The sequence below is a fragment of the Astyanax mexicanus genome, chromosome 10, assembly GCF_023375975.1.
Source record: "Astyanax mexicanus isolate ESR-SI-001 chromosome 10, AstMex3_surface, whole genome shotgun sequence".
NCBI lineage: Eukaryota > Metazoa > Chordata > Actinopteri > Characiformes > Acestrorhamphidae > Astyanax > Astyanax mexicanus.
This window is the reverse complement of record NC_064417.1, coordinates 17323954-17340726: the sequence shown is the minus strand read 5'-3', so window position 1 is coordinate 17340726 and position 16773 is coordinate 17323954. Positions and strand designations below refer to the sequence as shown.

Genomic DNA, 16773 nt, shown 5'->3' with positions numbered 1-16773 from the left:
TTTTACAATGATTTCAATAATGTTCTATGTGTCATTGCATTGAGCTTTAATAAGGTTTACACTGTCTGATGGTTTCAGAATGAAAATGTTTCCCTCCACGAGCAAATCAATTCAGTCAACAAAGAGCTTGAGATCACAAAAGAGAAACTTCACACTCTAGAGCAAGCCTGGGAACACATCAACGACATTGGTAAAACCTGGTGATACCCTTTATAATAATGACATGTACATCAGTTTTCCCAGAATGAAAAAGGCATGACCAGTAGCTATTTCTTTTATTTAAAGTAAAGGGCAGAATCTTAAGTCTAAGTCTTTTTGGTATAGGTGTGAATTAAAAAAACCCACTGGTGGTGAGCTTGTTTATCTGATGTGGAGGTCTGTTTCCAGGTGAAGAGAGCAGTATAAACAAGGCAGTGAAGGCCCTGGCAAACAGTGAGATTGTTTCAGTGTCCAAACGCATCACCACGCTGGAGATGAAGGAACTGAACGAGAGGCAGAGAGCTGAGCATGCTCAGAAGATGTATGAGCACCTGAGAAATTCCCTTAAACAGGTGGAGGAGCGCAACCTGGAGCTGGAGGGCAGATTTGCAGAGGTGAGTATTCTGAAATCAATAGATGTTGGGGAAAGTGTCTGTGAAGGCTCAAAGAGTCAGTGTTTGTAGTGATCTCTGATGTTTACCAACATTGCTTAACCCACACTGCTGAAAAAAGGAGTCTATTGTTGGTCATCTGTAATGTGTGTTTCCAGATGGCCAAACAGAATCTGGAAGCGCAGCGGATCGAGCGTGAGCTACGTGACGAGCTTGCTGACAGTGTCAGTAAAGAAGTCAGTGATGCAGACCGCCAGCACATTGCAGAACTTGAGAAAAGTGAAGCCCAGCTCAGGATCGAGGTGTCCAAGTAAGCTTAAAGCAACAGAGTAAATAGTAATATTGAAAGCACCACTTATTGTAACCACTGGGTCTAACTGAAAATGATCTTTACAGGTTACGAGAGGTTTCTGACGTGGCCAAAATGCAGGTTTCTGCACTGGAAGCCAGGCGACAATCCAGAGAGAAGGAGGTAGAGAGTCTCAGAAGGCAGGTGCTCGACTATCAAGTAAGATATTTGTTTCTAAATAGTGGAATATATATATATATATATATATACATTATTCTAATAATGCTGAATAGATTATCCACTGTTAGAGAGCCAGGTAACTTTTGAAAAACAATTCAACTCTTAGTTATCAAGTATCCTCAGGTTTGAGTGTAACAACGCATATTTTTAGCATACAATTTATAAATACAAAAAATTTAGTTAACAACATTTGTATAGACATTAAAAGCTTTCAATAAATTACAAATGGAAGCCCAGTTGTGGAATTACCCACGCACAGATAAAATCTTAAAAAGGTGACATGCAAAAATATTCAGCCCCCTACATCAATACTTAATAGAACCAACTTTTGCTGCAATTACAGCTGAAAGTCTTTTGGGGTTTGTCTCTACCAGCTTTGCACATCTAGAGATTGAGATTTTTGCCCATTCTTCTTTATAAAACAGCTCAAGCTCAGCCAGGTTGGATGGAGAGCGTCTGTAAACATTTCTAACCACAGAAGCTCCGCTTCCCTGTTCCTGCTGAAGAAAAACATCCCCACAGCATGATACTGCCATCACCATGTTTCACATCCCCTACAAAGCTTGTGGCACTTCTTCAACAAAAGATTTCTGCTTATCACTCTTCCATAAAGGCCAGATTTGTGAAGTGCATTACTTATAGTTGTGCTGTGAACAGATTCTACCACCTGTGCTGTAGTTTTCTGCAGTTCCTCCAGAGTGACCATAGGCCTCTTGGCTGCTTCTTCTTTAATCAGTGCTCTCCTTGCTTGATCTGTCAGTTTGGGTTGATGGTCATGTTTTAGTATGTTTGTAGGTGTAGAATACTTTTTTCTATTTTTGGATTGTACAGTGTTCCTTGGATGCTCAAAGCTTGGGAAATGTTTCTATAACCTAATCCTGCTTTAAACATCTCCACAACTTTATCTCTGACCTGTCTGGTGAGTTCCTTGGTCTTCATGATGCTGTTTGTTCACTAGTGTTCTCTAACAAACCACTGAGGCATTCACAGAACAGGTGTATTTATACTGAGACTAAATTACACACAGCTGGACTCTAATAACTAATTAAGTGACTTCTGAAGGCAGCTGATTGCACTAGATTTTATTTAGGGGTTTTAGAGTAAAGGGGTCTGAATTATTTTGCATGTCATCATTTTCAGATTTTTATTTGAATAAAAATTGTAAAAGAAATGTATCATTTTAAATGTATGGTTCAAGGGGTGTAAATACTTTTGCAAGTCATTGTATTGTGTTCTATGGCCAGGCTCAGTCTGACGAGAAGTCCCTTATTGCCAAGCTTCACCAGCACATCGTGGCACTTCAGCTGAGCGAAACGGCAGCTATCAGCAAGCTGGAGGCCTCCACTGCCCGTTTGCTTAAGCTGGAGGCACAACAGTTGCGTGCAGAGCAGCACCTGGACGCTCAACAGCAGGCGTTGTGGCACGAAAGGCAAGAGGGGCGTCAGCGTGCCCGGCATCTCCGCCACGCCCTGCAGGCCCTGCGGACGCAGTTCTCTGGAGCTCTGCCACTTGCCCAGCAGGAAAAGTTCTCCAACACCATGCTACAGCTACAGGAAGCACAACAGAAGGCCAGAAAGGACGCGCAAAGAATACAGGAGGAACACAAGATGGCAGAGGGGAGGGCACAGGAACTGGAACTTCGGCTGAAAAGTCTAGAAGAGCTCATGGCCACAATAAAGGATGGTAAAGGAGCACAGAAGGTACTCCACAGATCATCAGGGATAGATCTATTAAAAGAGACTGTCTTTAAATTAATTCAGATTAGAACTTGTTTCTTGGCAGTCTGTTCAGCGTAACTGTTTCTCTTCCGAACTTGCAGGTGAGCGAGTGGCATAAGAAGTTGGAGGAAGCTCGTCTACAGGAACTGAGAAAAAACAGAGAGCTAGGAGCTCAGAGAGAGGAAATCAGGTACCTGAAGAACATGATTGATGAGCAAGAACGCATCATCAGCAGCCTAGAAGAAGAACTGGTGCAACAGAACAATGTAAGGCTGCTGTTTGCTAGATATAATTATAAAAAGATTAAAATGACACAAGAGTAAATAAATACTAGCAAGTATCTGCATTAAATATAGATCATTTAAGCTCTGTTTAGGTTGGAACAAAACAAAGTGTCATTGATTTTGTTTTAGGTTAGAGATGATCTTAAAACAGTATGTTTCACTCTTCCAGCTACAGGAAGAGCGGCAGCTCTCCTGGGATCACAGGGAAGTGGAGCTCGAGCGACAACTGGAAGCCTATGATAAACAACAGCGTCAAATTATTGGCTCTGCACAAAAGGTGCTGTTTGCAATTGGCTCACACTTAACATAGCATAACCTGTTTCATTTTATGGTCTGTTTTATTTTTATCTATTTAATTTAATTGTTTTTAAAATTTAAGTTTAGACTTTTTTATTGCACATGCAAAAATGTGGGTTTCTTTATTTGACTGGTTTTAGTTTGAAGAAGCAACAGATTCTTTGCCGGATCCAAGCCAGCCTCTTGCCCACCAGCTGGGCCAGGCACTAAGTAAAATAAAAGAACATGTTCGCACCATTCTGGAGACACAAGCTGTATGCAAAACTCTTGAGGAGGTCAGTATTGTCATTTTTCATTCATGTGGACTCTCTACCTGTCTGCGTTTATCTTCAGAAGCATTTACAACTGTCCAGTAAATGAATCATGAGCTCTTGTGGTGTTGCATGCCATGATGATTAGTGCACTTAATTGTTTTTGTTGCGTGAGCAGAAGCTAAAGGTGAAGGAGGCAGCGCTTTGGCAAGCAGAGCAGAACGTGCTGGCACGAGATCGGGTCATCAATGAACTGCGGCTCCGCCTCCCAGCTGCTGCTGAACGGGAGAGGCTTCTCGCTGACCTGAGCAAGCAGGAAGACTTGAACAGCCAGCCAGCCCTGAAGATCGCTCATCAAACCATCAGCAACCTGCAGGGCCGCCTGGACCAGAAAGAGGAGGTTCTTAAGAAGTACCAAAACCTTCTAGTCAAGGCTAGACAGGTACTTCGGGAAGCACTTGTTTACAGCATATCAATGAATCATGAATATATCATTGGCTTTAGTGTTTTTCAACAGCCAGTACAGTTTCCAAATAAGGTTTGGGGTACAAAATGACCACAGAATATCAAGTTAAATTTAGGAGAATTCAGTGTATCGTACAGTCCTCTGCACTCAGTACACAGGGGCCAGCCCTTGCCTAAACCACACAAAATGTTCTGCTATGAGAACACATTCTTTGGGTGCAAACTACATCTGTGAATGGGCAACTCCACATAAAGTCCAGACCCAGTTCTCCATAGTTCATATGTCCAAACCTTTAAACCTTTGACCTTTAAAACCTGAAAACCTGTCCATCCTTTTCACAGGAGCAGGAAGAGACATCAAAAAAGCATGACGAGGAGGTGAAAAACCTACACCAGAAGTTAGACCTGCACACAGACAAGTCTTTGGACCACTTCAGACAAACTGCTCAGGTAGGGTGACCATATACATACTTAAAATACCTTACTGTATAACCCTTTAATGGTTACAGCTGGAAGCATTTTGCAGAATTTGAATATCAAGCAGTATAACAGCACTTAACATTTGAACTGCTGAGCACATTAAATGTTTGGTGTTTGACTGAAAGTCTAAATTCATACAACACAATGTAACTCCAAGTCAACCACACTTCTGTAAAATCAACCTGTCCAGTTAGGAAGCAAATCTGTTTGTAAAACAAGTCCACCTGCTGTTGTGCAAATAGAACAGACAACAGGTAGAAATGAGAGGCAATTAACAAGACAACCCCTATAACGGAGTGGTTCTGCAGGCGGTGACCACAGACCTTTTCTCTGTTCTCATACTTTCTAGCTGATGTTCTAGCTGCTTTTTGTCAGTTCTCTCACCATAGAGGTAGCATGAGACGTTGTCTACAACCCACAGAAGCTGCTCAGGTAGTGCAGCTCATCCAGGACGGCACATCAATGCGAGCTGTGGCAAGAAGGTTTGCTGTGTCTGTCAGCACAGTGTCCAGAGTATGCAGCAGATACCAGGAGACAGGCCAGTACACCAGGAGACATGGAGGGCAACAACCCAGCAGCAGGACCGCTACCTCCTTCTTTGTGCAAGGAGGAACAGGAGGAGCAGTGCAAGAGCCCTGCAAAATGACCTCCAGCAGGCCACTAATATCTATGTTTCTCCATGAGGGTGGTATGAGGGCCAAACGTCCACAAGTGGGGCTTGTGCTCACAGCCCAACACCGTGCAGAGTTCTTTGAAGGGCTGCACAGACCTCTATGTGCTCGCCAGAGGTACCCTAACTGTCATTAGGTACCATGATATGATCCTCAGACCCATTGTGAGATTATATACTGGTGCAGTTGGCCCTGGTTTCCTTCTGATGCAGGACAACACACAGCCTCATGTGGCTGAAGTGTGTCAGTAGTTCCTGCATGATGAAGGCATTGATGCTATGGACTGCCCCGCCCGTTCCCCAGACCTGAATCCAATCCAGCACAATGTCTCGCTCCATCCACCAGCGCAACACTGCACCACAGACTGTCCAGGAGTAGAATGATGCTTTAATCCAGGTCTGGGAGGAGATTCTTCAGGAGAACATCCGCCGCCTCATCAGGAGCAGCCCAGGTGCTGTAGGGAGGTCATACAGGCACGTGGAGCCACACACACTACTGAGCCTCATTTTAACTTGTCTTGAGGATTTTCCACTGAAGTTGGATCAGTCTGTTATTTGATTTTCAATTTTGAAATAATTTAGATTTACATTGATCATTTTTATGTTATTTTGTTCTCAATGCATTTCACTTTGCACTATGTATGAGATCTAGGATGTGTTATTTTTGTGTTCCTTTTATTTTTTTGACCAATGTATATCTTAATCATATCAGCCATTAGATTAATTTAATTTGCATGCTGTAGGAGCTGATGAAGAAACCCACAATCACTGTGCCAACTACAAAGCAGCTGGCACGGCTGGCTGAATTGGAACAGACAGTGGCAGAGCAGGACACGTCCATCTTATCTCTAACACACAAGCTGAAGATGCTGACTGCTGAGCTGGAGAAACAGAGGCAGGCCACTGCTTCTCAGGCAAAAGATCACACAGCACAAACAGCCAAGTGAGTCTAACTGTGACTGCAGACCAACCTCACAACCTTTCAAACTTGTTTGACCTGCATCTATTCATCTGTGGCACGACAGGAGATTTTTATACTGGGCAGCTGATGTAGAACCATGTTATGAATTATGAGTGTCTGTAGGAGGTCCTGTACACAAGATGTAGAATCAAGAAATCTTAAAAAAAACATCCTGCAGGAATCAGACCTGGTTGGGCTAGTGAAATTTAACTAGGATTTCTGAGAAAAAGTTCATCACAGTTAGTTCATGGTTGGAGCAACTACTTTTTCACAGGACCAGGTTGGTTTGGATTATATTTTTCCCTTAAAAATGAAATTATCATTTAAAAACTGATATCAAATTTGTAAAGGGGAACTTAATAGCAATAAGTATGACTTCTCATTTCTTTTTATTAGGCCAATTGTTTTGTTGTTTTGTTAACAGTTTTTAAGCACTCATTTATGTGGCACCCTCAAGAGGCATGCTGGCTAACGTAGAATTTGTATGTGCAACCAGTTCTAGTGGGTTTTGTAATTAGCTTTTTTTTGTTAGGCTGGAGGAGAGACATGCATCTCAAATGAAGGCTGTCTCTCAGGAGGCAGAAGAGCATAGATCCCAAGTCTCTCAGATGGAGAAGGAGCTGCAGTACCTACGTACCGAGCTGGAGGCCCAGAAAGCGGCTAATGTGCGATCTCCAAGTAATACCATGAAGAACCTTGTCGAGCGTCTAAAAGCACAACTGGCTCTCAAGGAGAAGCAACAGAAGGTACTGTACAGAGAGCACATCTGACCAGCCCCTCCCAATTTTTTTTTTAATTGTTGCTTTTTTAAAATAGCAGAAAAGATTTTACACTTAATTCTGATTTAGTTCAGTCACAGCACAGAAGATCCAGATTATGTATGTATACTTTGTTCATTCAGGCTCTCAGTAAAGCTCTGCTCGAGCTTCGTGCAGAAATGACTTCCCATGCTGAGCAGCAGATCATTGCAAGTGCAGCCCAAAAGGAAGAGTCCCTCAATATTCAGCAGATTGTAGACAAGCAAACCAAGGATCTAAAGGTTGGTGCTCTGTTAACAGCTGCCTCTTACACAGAAGTGATCAGAGAACTCAGTAGTACAAGACAGTATAAGTATAAGATATGTGATATTTATGTATCTTATTTGCTGACAGACCCACGTGAAGGAGCTGAGTGAGGAGCTACAGTCCTGGAAGGAGAACGTACGGGCAGCAAAATCTCGCGAGAGCTCTCTGAAGGAGGAGCTGGAAAGCCTCAGCAGAGATCTGCAGAAGAGTCAGAAGAGCCAGAGCAGACTGCAGAGTGAGAGAGGTGCCCTGGAAGAGCAGGTGGAGGAGCTCAAACAGAAAGTCAGGAGACTCCACAGTGGCCTGCAGGTCAGACAGGCTGCCATCAATTTCACAAAGATAACCTGAATAATCTAAATAAATACATACTGTACCTTCATATGACAATAGGTGACAGACTTGTGAGGGGTTTCAAAGATATAAACAAAATGAAGGCTCTCAGTGTCCCCATCATCCGAAGATCTCAAGTTAGAACCCTAAAAGTGAAAAAGTGTCTTACACGCAGCCAGGTGCATTGGGTTGCCAAATGGTGTGTTTTTGATAGTACAGAGGGTGACTGTATTTGCTTTATAGACATCAAACCACTGTAAAGCAATCAGTATTGTTCTCTACAGTGCAATAAATTTCACACTAAACCTGTACATAAATGTTGTATAAAAGTGAAGTGTCTAAGGGATTTTGGAAAGTTAATGTATGGATTGATTGTATATTAATATTGGAAAAAAAATGTGGTTAAAAATGCCTGTGTGTTACAGGGTCAGACAGAAAGTGAGATTAAAGGCCCCTCTGTAGAGACACTACAGAAGAAGATACGCAAGCTTGAGTCTGAGCTGGACAAGAAGAGTGTGTCAGAGCCTGCAGAAAGAAAAACTATAGTTAAGGATGACAAGGTGCACAAATTCATTTTTTTTAATCAGTTGAGAGTTGTCGCAGCTTTATAAAGATTACTAAAGTTATGTAAATTTAATTTTAGGATTAACACAATCTGACATGCACATTGTATAAGTAGCAGAGTAAGCTATAAACGAAATAATATAACTGAGGTCACATTGTGTTGTCTCACAAAAAAAGATTTTTGTTTGTTTATCCAAAAGTAAAATTGTTTGCACGTTTTTTTTTTCTGTTTGTCCTTGAAGACCTCTAAAGAAGAACTGGTGAGATGGGAAGAAGCAAAGAAATGGCAGGCCAAGGTGGAGAAATTCCAAAACCATTTAAAGGAGAAAGAGAGACAGACAGACTTGCTTTCCAAACAACTAAATACACTGAAAGAACTCTACGGAAGGTTAAAAACGAGATACTATTTTTATGTAAAATGCACGAATACAAGGCTATATAATATCTGATGCCACTGGTGTTTGCCTCATTCTCTGCAGGTTGGAGCAAGAAAAAGCAGGCCTGCAGAAGAAGCTGAAAAGTCGTGGGGTGACCGCAGATCAGGTGGTAGGTGCACGGACCGTGGAGACTGACAAAGAGATTGAGAGCCTAAAAAACAGAAACTGTGAGCTGGAGCAGCAGATTGAAATAATGAAGTACGTTTTGACTTCAAAAGAAACAAAAGAGACAGTCATTCATGAAATGCAATCAATGGTTGTGAGGACTTGTTAAAATTAAAAGTAAGTAAATTGCATTTCTAATATTCAGGCTGCAGCAGGCTTTACCACGGGATGCTGCAATGGAGGACATTAACATCAGGAACCGCTATCTAGAGGAGAGGATTTACTCTTTAGAGTCTCAGCTGAAAAAAGACCCTTTTTCTAGGCCATCTGTAAGTACCCTTTTCTTTCTTTGCATTTTATTATACATAAGTAATTATACAAAATTTGAATGTGGCTAATAATTGTACAAAAAGCAAAAAAATTACACACGTTTCCCCCTTCCACCACCTTTTTGTACTGATAAGTCATGTTGGCTCAATCGACTGTGGTCCTTAACTCTTCTCACTCATTTTTATTTTTCTTCTTTTCTAATATGTAAAGGACAGTTGCGATAATGAGGATTTGATAGCTGATTCTAGTGCATTGATAAAAACAGCCATGGTGAGGGAAACCAAAATGAACACATTTCAGCAGGTGGATGCAGAAAAGAGTGGAGATCAAGAAAAGAACAACATAGTAATCCTTGGAGACAAGACTGTGGCACAGCATGAACATAAAGGGGCCATAGCAGTTGACCAAGAAAACCAGCTTGCAACAGATACAGAAATTAAAGATACTGAGGAGGAGGAGGAGGAGGAGGAGGAGGAGGAGGAGAACAACAAAACTGAGACAGTTCCCAAAGAGCGAGAATCACCAGAATCAGAGAGAACAGAGGACAAACCTAAGGAACAAGAACAGGGTGACAAAGAGCGGGGTGACCAACAGGCAAAGGAGAAAGAAACATGTGTGACTGAGGGAGAATCAGGCCAGGACTTGCAGAGATCTACAGAGTCTCATAACAGGACGCAGAAACAGCCAGAAACACAGAGTCCCTCCATCGAGCAACAAAGACTCTGTGCTTTGGAGGATGGAGTCAGGGAGAAAACTGAAAAGACTTTCATCACTAGGCTTAATAGGCAGCCACATGCTGCTGTGACAAAACCCCAAGCTTCTTCTGACCCACCAGGGAGCAAATTTACCCTTACAGCTAGATCTCTTAGACTGTTGCCATTGAGGAGTGCCACAATTGATGCAAGCAAAAGAGGGAGGCATAGCAGAGTGAGACCACAAGTGCCTCGCAAGGTACTTGGCTGTAAGGTGCTTCACAGGAGAAATAGAACAGCTTCTAAAAACTAGCTCCGTGGCTTTGTAGGCTTCCTGCTTGATTCCTTTTTAGTGTTACAGAGATGTGCATGTGTGTACTGTAGCAGCACTAAACCCTGCTCTAAAAGTGATACATATTATATTTTTACTTATTAGTTGTCATGTTAAATATGTAGTCATGTATCAGTTTCTGCTCAGACATCAGGCAGGGGCTCTGGAACACCTTCACAAAGGGAGCATGAGCTACAGAAAGACAACCTCAGACTGTCCACTGAGAACCTGGAGCTTCGCTTTCAGCTGGAACAGGCCAACAAAGACCTGCCACGTCTGAAGGTACAGCAAAGTTTGAAAAAAATCTTGATTGCATAATGTAAATTAAACCCTCCTAGTTGTTTTTATACATATTTGACTGGTACTCCTACAACTCCTACTAATCTTATAATTTAATTACTTTTTACATTAAAGCTATACAAAAACATGTATTATATTTTTTCCAATATTGCAAGGCCTTGAATTTGTATGTGATACTATAGAGCTTCTGAGATGAAGTTTATTCCTGCCCAATATGAAGACAGTCTGGTTAATTGTCTAGGTCTAGGAGGAGTTTTTAAAGAGTATGTAAACATGTTTTTTAAATTCACATATTACAAAAGCAGAGTACAGAAAACATATGCAATGATGCCTTAATCCTTATAAATACCCAGAACGGTGCTGGGGCCCTGATAACCTATTATTCCTAATCACAGCATCAGGTTTCTGACCTCAAAGAAATGTGTGATGTGCTCAAAAAGGAAAAAGCTGAAGTGGAGAAGAAGCTTGGGCATGGCCATGGGGTAGGTTTTGAAACGCCTACTTCACTGCTTTCTATCAGAGTTTGCATGTTGAATTTTTTTTTTTTTTTCCCCACCCAAAATGTTGTATGAACACTCACCATTGATCTGCAGACTGGGCGAAGTGGAAAGACAGTTCCTGAGCTGGAAAAGACAATTGCACTGATGAAGAAAGTGGTAGAGAAGGTGCAGAGAGAGAATGAGAGTCTAAAAAAGAGCTCAGCCACTACGACACAAGAACAGCTCACCACTCTGGAACGTGAACACGAGAAATTCAAGGTAATTTGAGAAGAAAACAGTAGTGTGGCTTAATTATGACTTGAAAATACCTGTAACTGTAAAAAAGGCCTGGGGATTAGTGAGGGACCTAGGAGAAAGGCTGAGTTTGGGGGTCAAATACGGTACTAAAAGACTGCACCTTGGGGATAGTAAGGGATCTGAGAGAAAGGCTCAGTCTGGCGGTTAGTGAGGGACTTGAGGAAAAAACTTGGGAGGACTAAAAGGCTGGGTCTGTTGGTTAGTGGGGGTATAAAAGGCTGGATGTTGGGGTTAATCGGGGTAGAGAAAAAGGCTGTGTTTGGGGGTTAGGGGTTATTCGGGGTACTGAAAGGCTAGTTTTGGGGGTTGGTGAGGTCAGTTCGGCTGCAGAGAGACGGTTGGACAGTGTTTTTTGGTGCCACTGTGCAGATTGTTACCTCCAAGTTAAATAGCTTGTGTATAAGTGGATTCTGTGTGTTGCTTTTGACAATGAAGGTGTGCTTTTTGTAAAGCGCCACCTATCCCCAGCTCTTATCAAATTCAAAGCTACAACAATCAAATTTGGCGAATTTGTTGATCCAGTAGCATTATTTTTTTGCTTTTTGAACTAATCTGCCACGTTATTCTAAAGTTAAAATTAGTTTCTCCCCACATTGAAAAGATAGCTGAAACTCTATAGAAAGACCACAACAGCCATTTAGCAGGTGCTTATGAACCACCTAACAACCCTTTAGAAACATCTTTATAACCATCCAGCAAAATCATAAGAAGTGCTTAGCAACACCATGGCAATGACCTGGGAAATCATTGCAACCACCTAGCAATACCTTAATTACCAGCCAGTTTATCTCATAGCAATAAAATAAACAAATCTGGCTTAATCTTCATAGTTTTTACAGATAAATCAGCAAATTCTCCTTTTTTGAGTAACGTCATTACTTTGACACTTTTGGAAATATTTTGTGTTTTGAAAATTTGTTTGTAGTAACAAAAATCAGCTGCCACAGTTTGCACCTTCCACAAATGTGTTTGTATAAAGCTTTTTACAGCTGAATCCAAGAGCAGCTTTACAGTAATCCAATAAAAAGACAAAAGCGCTACAAAACATAACATCCAGTGTAGTAAAACATGATAAAAGGTACTAAACCTTTGATGAATAGCACACCTCCGTTCTCCCGCAGCGTTCCGAAATATGGAAATTTTACACCTTCAGACTGGGTGACACGGGGCATAATTTGCCTCGATAAATTGCTTTTTTCACTGTTATCCAGGCTCAGAGTAGCAATCCAGAGAGCCCTGGCATTTAAAACGAGGCATTACTAACTTAAAAAGTGCACAAGAAGCTTATTAAAAAATGCTGTTAACATCCCATAACGCTAGCTTCAGCTCCAAGCGCTGCTATTACTGAACTGAAAATAACATAGACATATATGTACATAGACTCCTCATAGCCTCATGGTGCCGGCTGCTACGCTATGCAGAGTCTATGTATATACATGTCTATAACATTATCAATACAAATATGGCGGCGCACGGAGCTGAAGCTAGAGTTACATTATTGCACGGAGCTCAAGTGTGTTATTGCGATTTATCACTGTTTTTTTTTAAAGATGCAATCTGTTTGCTTATAAACACACATGAGTTAAAATAGATCCATTGCTGCTCTGTTTGTAGCAATGCTGTTTGGCTTGTAAGCGCTGCATCATTGCTGGTTTACCTGTATGTGGTGGATTAATACATGAAGAGCTTCAGTTACTGCTGATAATGGCACTCATAGAACACCTCTTAGCCAATCACATTGCAGGGTCGGAATTAAATGTGGTATAATCAGAGCTAAAGGCGGTCCAATTGAACATTAGTTTTTACTTTGGTACATAACTTTTTTTGGCCTGGCAATGTGTTGATAACATGCCTAGCTTACTGTGTATAAGCATGTTTGTGGTACATGTGTTCCTGGGAAATGGCTGGTAGGTGGTGCTTGGAAGTTTAAGTAGTCGTTGGTTGAACACCAACAAGAACCACTGATAAATTGTGTGTATTATTAGTCATTGTGTTAAATGTACTGCTACAACAGAACCAGTGTCACATCACTGCATCATCTCTTTTGTTATAGGCTGAATATGACAAGATGAAGGAGAAAATGGATTTTCATCTGACATCAAGACTTGATTCAAAAATGAAAGGAATGGAGAAAATAGTGATGGAAAATGAACGTCTGCACAAAGACATCAAAAAGGTTTTCACACATTCACAAGATGATTTTATTTAAATGAGTCTCTAAATGGGATCATAAGAGGTTTTATCTACTCCTATTTAGGTATCTGAGGCTTTAGAGAAGCTAAGAGTAGAAAACACCAGCCTGGTTGTAAAAAATAAGAAGCTTAAAGCAGAGCTTGATGAAACCACCCAGAAGCTTCTACTGGCTCAGTCTAAGGGGCCGTCTTTAGAGCGGGCAGATGGCAAGAGCTGGAAATCAACAGTTGTGACCAGGTAAATGATTCAGAAATGTCCCAATATTATAAATTGAAGCTATATTGATTTGTTATGAGTGTGTCAAATACCAAAGTTGCAAGTTCTCAATCAGTACCTTGTTTTTTCTAAAGGTTGTATGAAAATAAAATGAAAGACCTCGAGAGTGAAATCTCTAAAAACAAGGCAAGTATCTCTGAGTTCAATTTAAAGCTCAAAGAGTCCCACGAGAGAGAGAAGGATGCTCAGCGCACTATCATACAGCTAAAGGAACAAGTAAGTGCAAATAATATTTTGAGGATTTTGATGTGTTTTTGATATGTAAAAATACAGAATTTGAAAAATGTTTTGTTTGTATCTTTATTCTAAAGGTAGAGCTCTTGAAAAATACACCCATAGAAGGAATCACTGAGGAGGGCCTTGCTCAGCAGTTTCAGTCTAATAGGTAAAATAATGTAAATCGTATTTTGCAAAATGTACATAAATGAATAATATACATATGCACCACAAAAAACTTTCAATATATCTTATAAGATGTATTTAGTTTTTACATACACAGGGGAGTAGATGTTTAGTTGTATTTCTCCACTCTCCGAGTTTTTGATACAGTACTTAAACATACACCCTTATCTAGAGCGACTTACAAAAGTGCTTTGCCATTTCCTTCAAAATATCTATAGCTAGTTTGATGAGACTAGAATCAGTGTACATCAAGCTCTGATAATGTGTAAACACTTAGGAGAAAATTGTTTGTTTAAAAGGTGAGGTTTCCTTCAGCATTAAAGACAGCGAGTGACTGCTGTTCAGACACCCAATGGAAGTTCATACTTGAGGGATGGTGGGTGGAGCCAAGCTGTACTATAAGCTCAAAGATCTCTTGGTGCTGATCTGGCTTTAACCATTGCCATCAAGTACAGTATGAAGGAACTGCATGATCGATTCAGATTTGCAACATGGCTCAAGAGTCATCCATAATTACTTTAAGGCTTCATGCTACTGCTGGTGGAGAGACCAGTAAGTTCTCGAAGCAAATGTTGAGATTATGGTGAAGAGTTGTACTTCCTGGAACGATCAGAGGGTCAGTCTGGCTGGGGTTGAGTTTCAGGTGATGAGCCGTCATCCACGACAAGACATCAGCAAGACGTGCTGTGATGCAGGATAAGACCTACAGTCGCATGAAAAAGTATTCCCCTCCCAAAAGTTTTCTTTAGTTTTTTGCGTTTTGGTCTTACTGATATTTTTTCAATTATCAAACAAACTTTTATATCAGCCAAAGTTAACCTGAGTAAATATAAAATGCAGAAATAAGGAATTTTAGCCCACTCTTCATTGCAGAATTGTTTTAATTCTGCCACATTGGATGGTCTCTGTGCATTATTTGCCTTTTTAAGATCATGCCACAGCAACTTACACAGACTTTGACTAGGCCACACCAGGTGGACCTGTTTGTGTGCTTTGGATCATTGTCCTGTTGCAGAACCCAAGTACGCCTGAGCTTGAGGTCACAAACTGATGGCCGGACATTCTCCTTCAGGATTATCTGGTAAACAGCAACATTCCTGGTTCCATCTCTTACATCAAGTTGTCCAGGCCCTGAAGCAGCAAAGCAGCACCAGACCATCACACTACCACCACCATGTTTTATGTTTAGTATGTTGTTCTTTTTCTGAAATAATGTTTTAGTTTGACGCCAGATGTAACAGGACACACCTTCTTAACTGTTCCACTTTGGTCATGTCAGTCCAAGATGTTTTTTTGGCAAATGTGAGCTGGATCGTTGTTCTTTTTGGTCAGCAGTGGGTTTTGCCTTGGAACTCTCCTATGGTTCCAATTTTATTATTAAATCATTAACACCGACCTTAACTAAAGCAAGTGAGATCTGCAGTCCTTAAAATGTTGTTCTGGGTTATTTTATGACCTCCTGGATGAGTTGTCTTTGCCCTTTTAAAAATATTTAGTTGGCCACTCCTGGGAAGGTTCAGTATTCCATGTTTTCTCCATTTGTGAATAATAGCTCACTGTGGTCTACTGGTGTCCCAAATCCTTAGAAATGACTTTGTAAGCTTTTCCAGACTGGCAGATATCAATGTTCAATTATCAATTGTTTTCTCATCTGTTTTTGCGTTTCTTGAGATCACAGCATAATGTGTTGCATTTTGAGATCTTTTAATATATTTGATATTAAAATTTGATCACCTGAAATCTGAAAAATGTAAGTTTGACAAATTCATAAACAAAAGAAATCTGTAAGGGGCAAATACTTTTTCTTGCTTTTCATACTTTTTCGAGTGCCGTCAGCACAGCAGTGGTATAAGAACCAATGAGAACATATTATTACAGCCCGAGAGTGAGAATAGAGTGAGAAAAGACGAGGACCAAGCACCGAGCCTTGTGGAATAGTGGCGAGCCTACAAGGCACAGATGTTGCCCCCTGCCATGTAACCTAGTAGGAGTGATCCTCTAGGTAAGATGCAGACCACTGCCCCGCAGAGCCAGTGATTCCATGACTGGTGCAATGTTTCAAAAGCTTCAGAGAGGTCAAGTAGAATCAGGACTGATGACAGTTGGGATCTTGCAGCGAGGTGCTTCTCTGTACATGCAATGAGTGTAGTTTCAGTAGTGTGCAGGTTTAAGGCCAGACTGGTTTGGATCCTTTAGATTGTTCTGAGTGAGAAAGATTGTTTTGTTTGTAGATCAAGCATTCAAGCACCTTTAACACTTTTCCTTTACCTCGTACTGATGTGGTCTGACACAATTGGGAGGAAATCATTGTTATTTATTTTAAGTATACTTTAAAATAAATAACAATGACCTTAACAAGGACCTTTCAAACCACAGATTATCATGCAAGCTGTGCAACTTTCATTATACAGACTCACAATCAATCAGCTGGAGAGGGAGAAGACTCACCTTCTTCATCAGATAAAGAACTATGAAGAGCAATTTGAAACCAGCAGGATTGGACCTGGTATCTTTATTTAATTATATATATATATCTATTACTACTACTAAAAATATGATTTAAAATGAAACCTAGGTCATCAGAATAACTTCAAATGCATTTTGTTTTTTAGGAAACAAAGAGCTTCAAGCCCAATTAAATGCAGCCAATGCTGAAAGGAGTCACCTACAGGTATTTTCACAAATATCATCAGAGTATCTTCTGTTC

At 40.8% G+C, this 16773-nt stretch overlaps 2 protein-coding genes across 11 annotated transcripts in view; one reads left to right on the top strand and one right to left on the bottom strand.

Moving 5' to 3' along the window:
- Positions 1–16773, bottom strand: part of tmtc3 (transmembrane O-mannosyltransferase targeting cadherins 3) — a 183952-nt gene that overhangs the window by 61204 nt on the left and 105975 nt on the right. The gene's annotated exons all lie outside the window — the stretch shown is intronic.
- Positions 1–16773, top strand: part of cep290 (centrosomal protein 290) — a 42763-nt gene that overhangs the window by 25396 nt on the left and 594 nt on the right. For 6 of the 10 annotated variants that reach the window (XM_049483956.1, XM_049483955.1, XM_049483954.1 and 3 more), the window contains 28 exons: positions 79–190; positions 388–593; positions 749–900; positions 987–1098; positions 2364–2819; positions 2939–3103; positions 3291–3398; positions 3559–3693; positions 3848–4111; positions 4477–4584; positions 6028–6227; positions 6778–6991; positions 7147–7284; positions 7397–7618; positions 8065–8199; positions 8446–8591; positions 8683–8838; positions 8951–9074; positions 9286–10026; positions 10246–10380; positions 10794–10880; positions 10992–11156; positions 13249–13371; positions 13453–13625; positions 13739–13880; positions 13976–14049; positions 16478–16572; positions 16679–16737. In XM_049483956.1, the coding sequence (XP_049339913.1) occupies positions 79–190; positions 388–593; positions 749–900; positions 987–1098; positions 2364–2819; positions 2939–3103; positions 3291–3398; positions 3559–3693; positions 3848–4111; positions 4477–4584; positions 6028–6227; positions 6778–6991; positions 7147–7284; positions 7397–7618; positions 8065–8199; positions 8446–8591; positions 8683–8838; positions 8951–9074; positions 9286–10026; positions 10246–10380; positions 10794–10880; positions 10992–11156; positions 13249–13371; positions 13453–13625; positions 13739–13880; positions 13976–14049; positions 16478–16572; positions 16679–16737 (4947 nt within the window). Of the gene's footprint in view, positions 1–78; positions 191–387; positions 594–748; positions 901–986; positions 1099–2363; positions 2820–2938; positions 3104–3290; positions 3399–3558; positions 3694–3847; positions 4112–4476; positions 4585–6027; positions 6228–6777; positions 6992–7146; positions 7285–7396; positions 7619–8064; positions 8200–8445; positions 8592–8682; positions 8839–8950; positions 9075–9285; positions 10027–10234; positions 10381–10793; positions 10881–10991; positions 11157–13248; positions 13372–13452; positions 13626–13738; positions 13881–13975; positions 14050–16477; positions 16573–16678; positions 16738–16773 lie in introns of those variants that run through there. The other 4 variants (XM_049483959.1, XM_049483958.1, XR_007440865.1 and 1 more) reach the window with 3 other exon arrangements.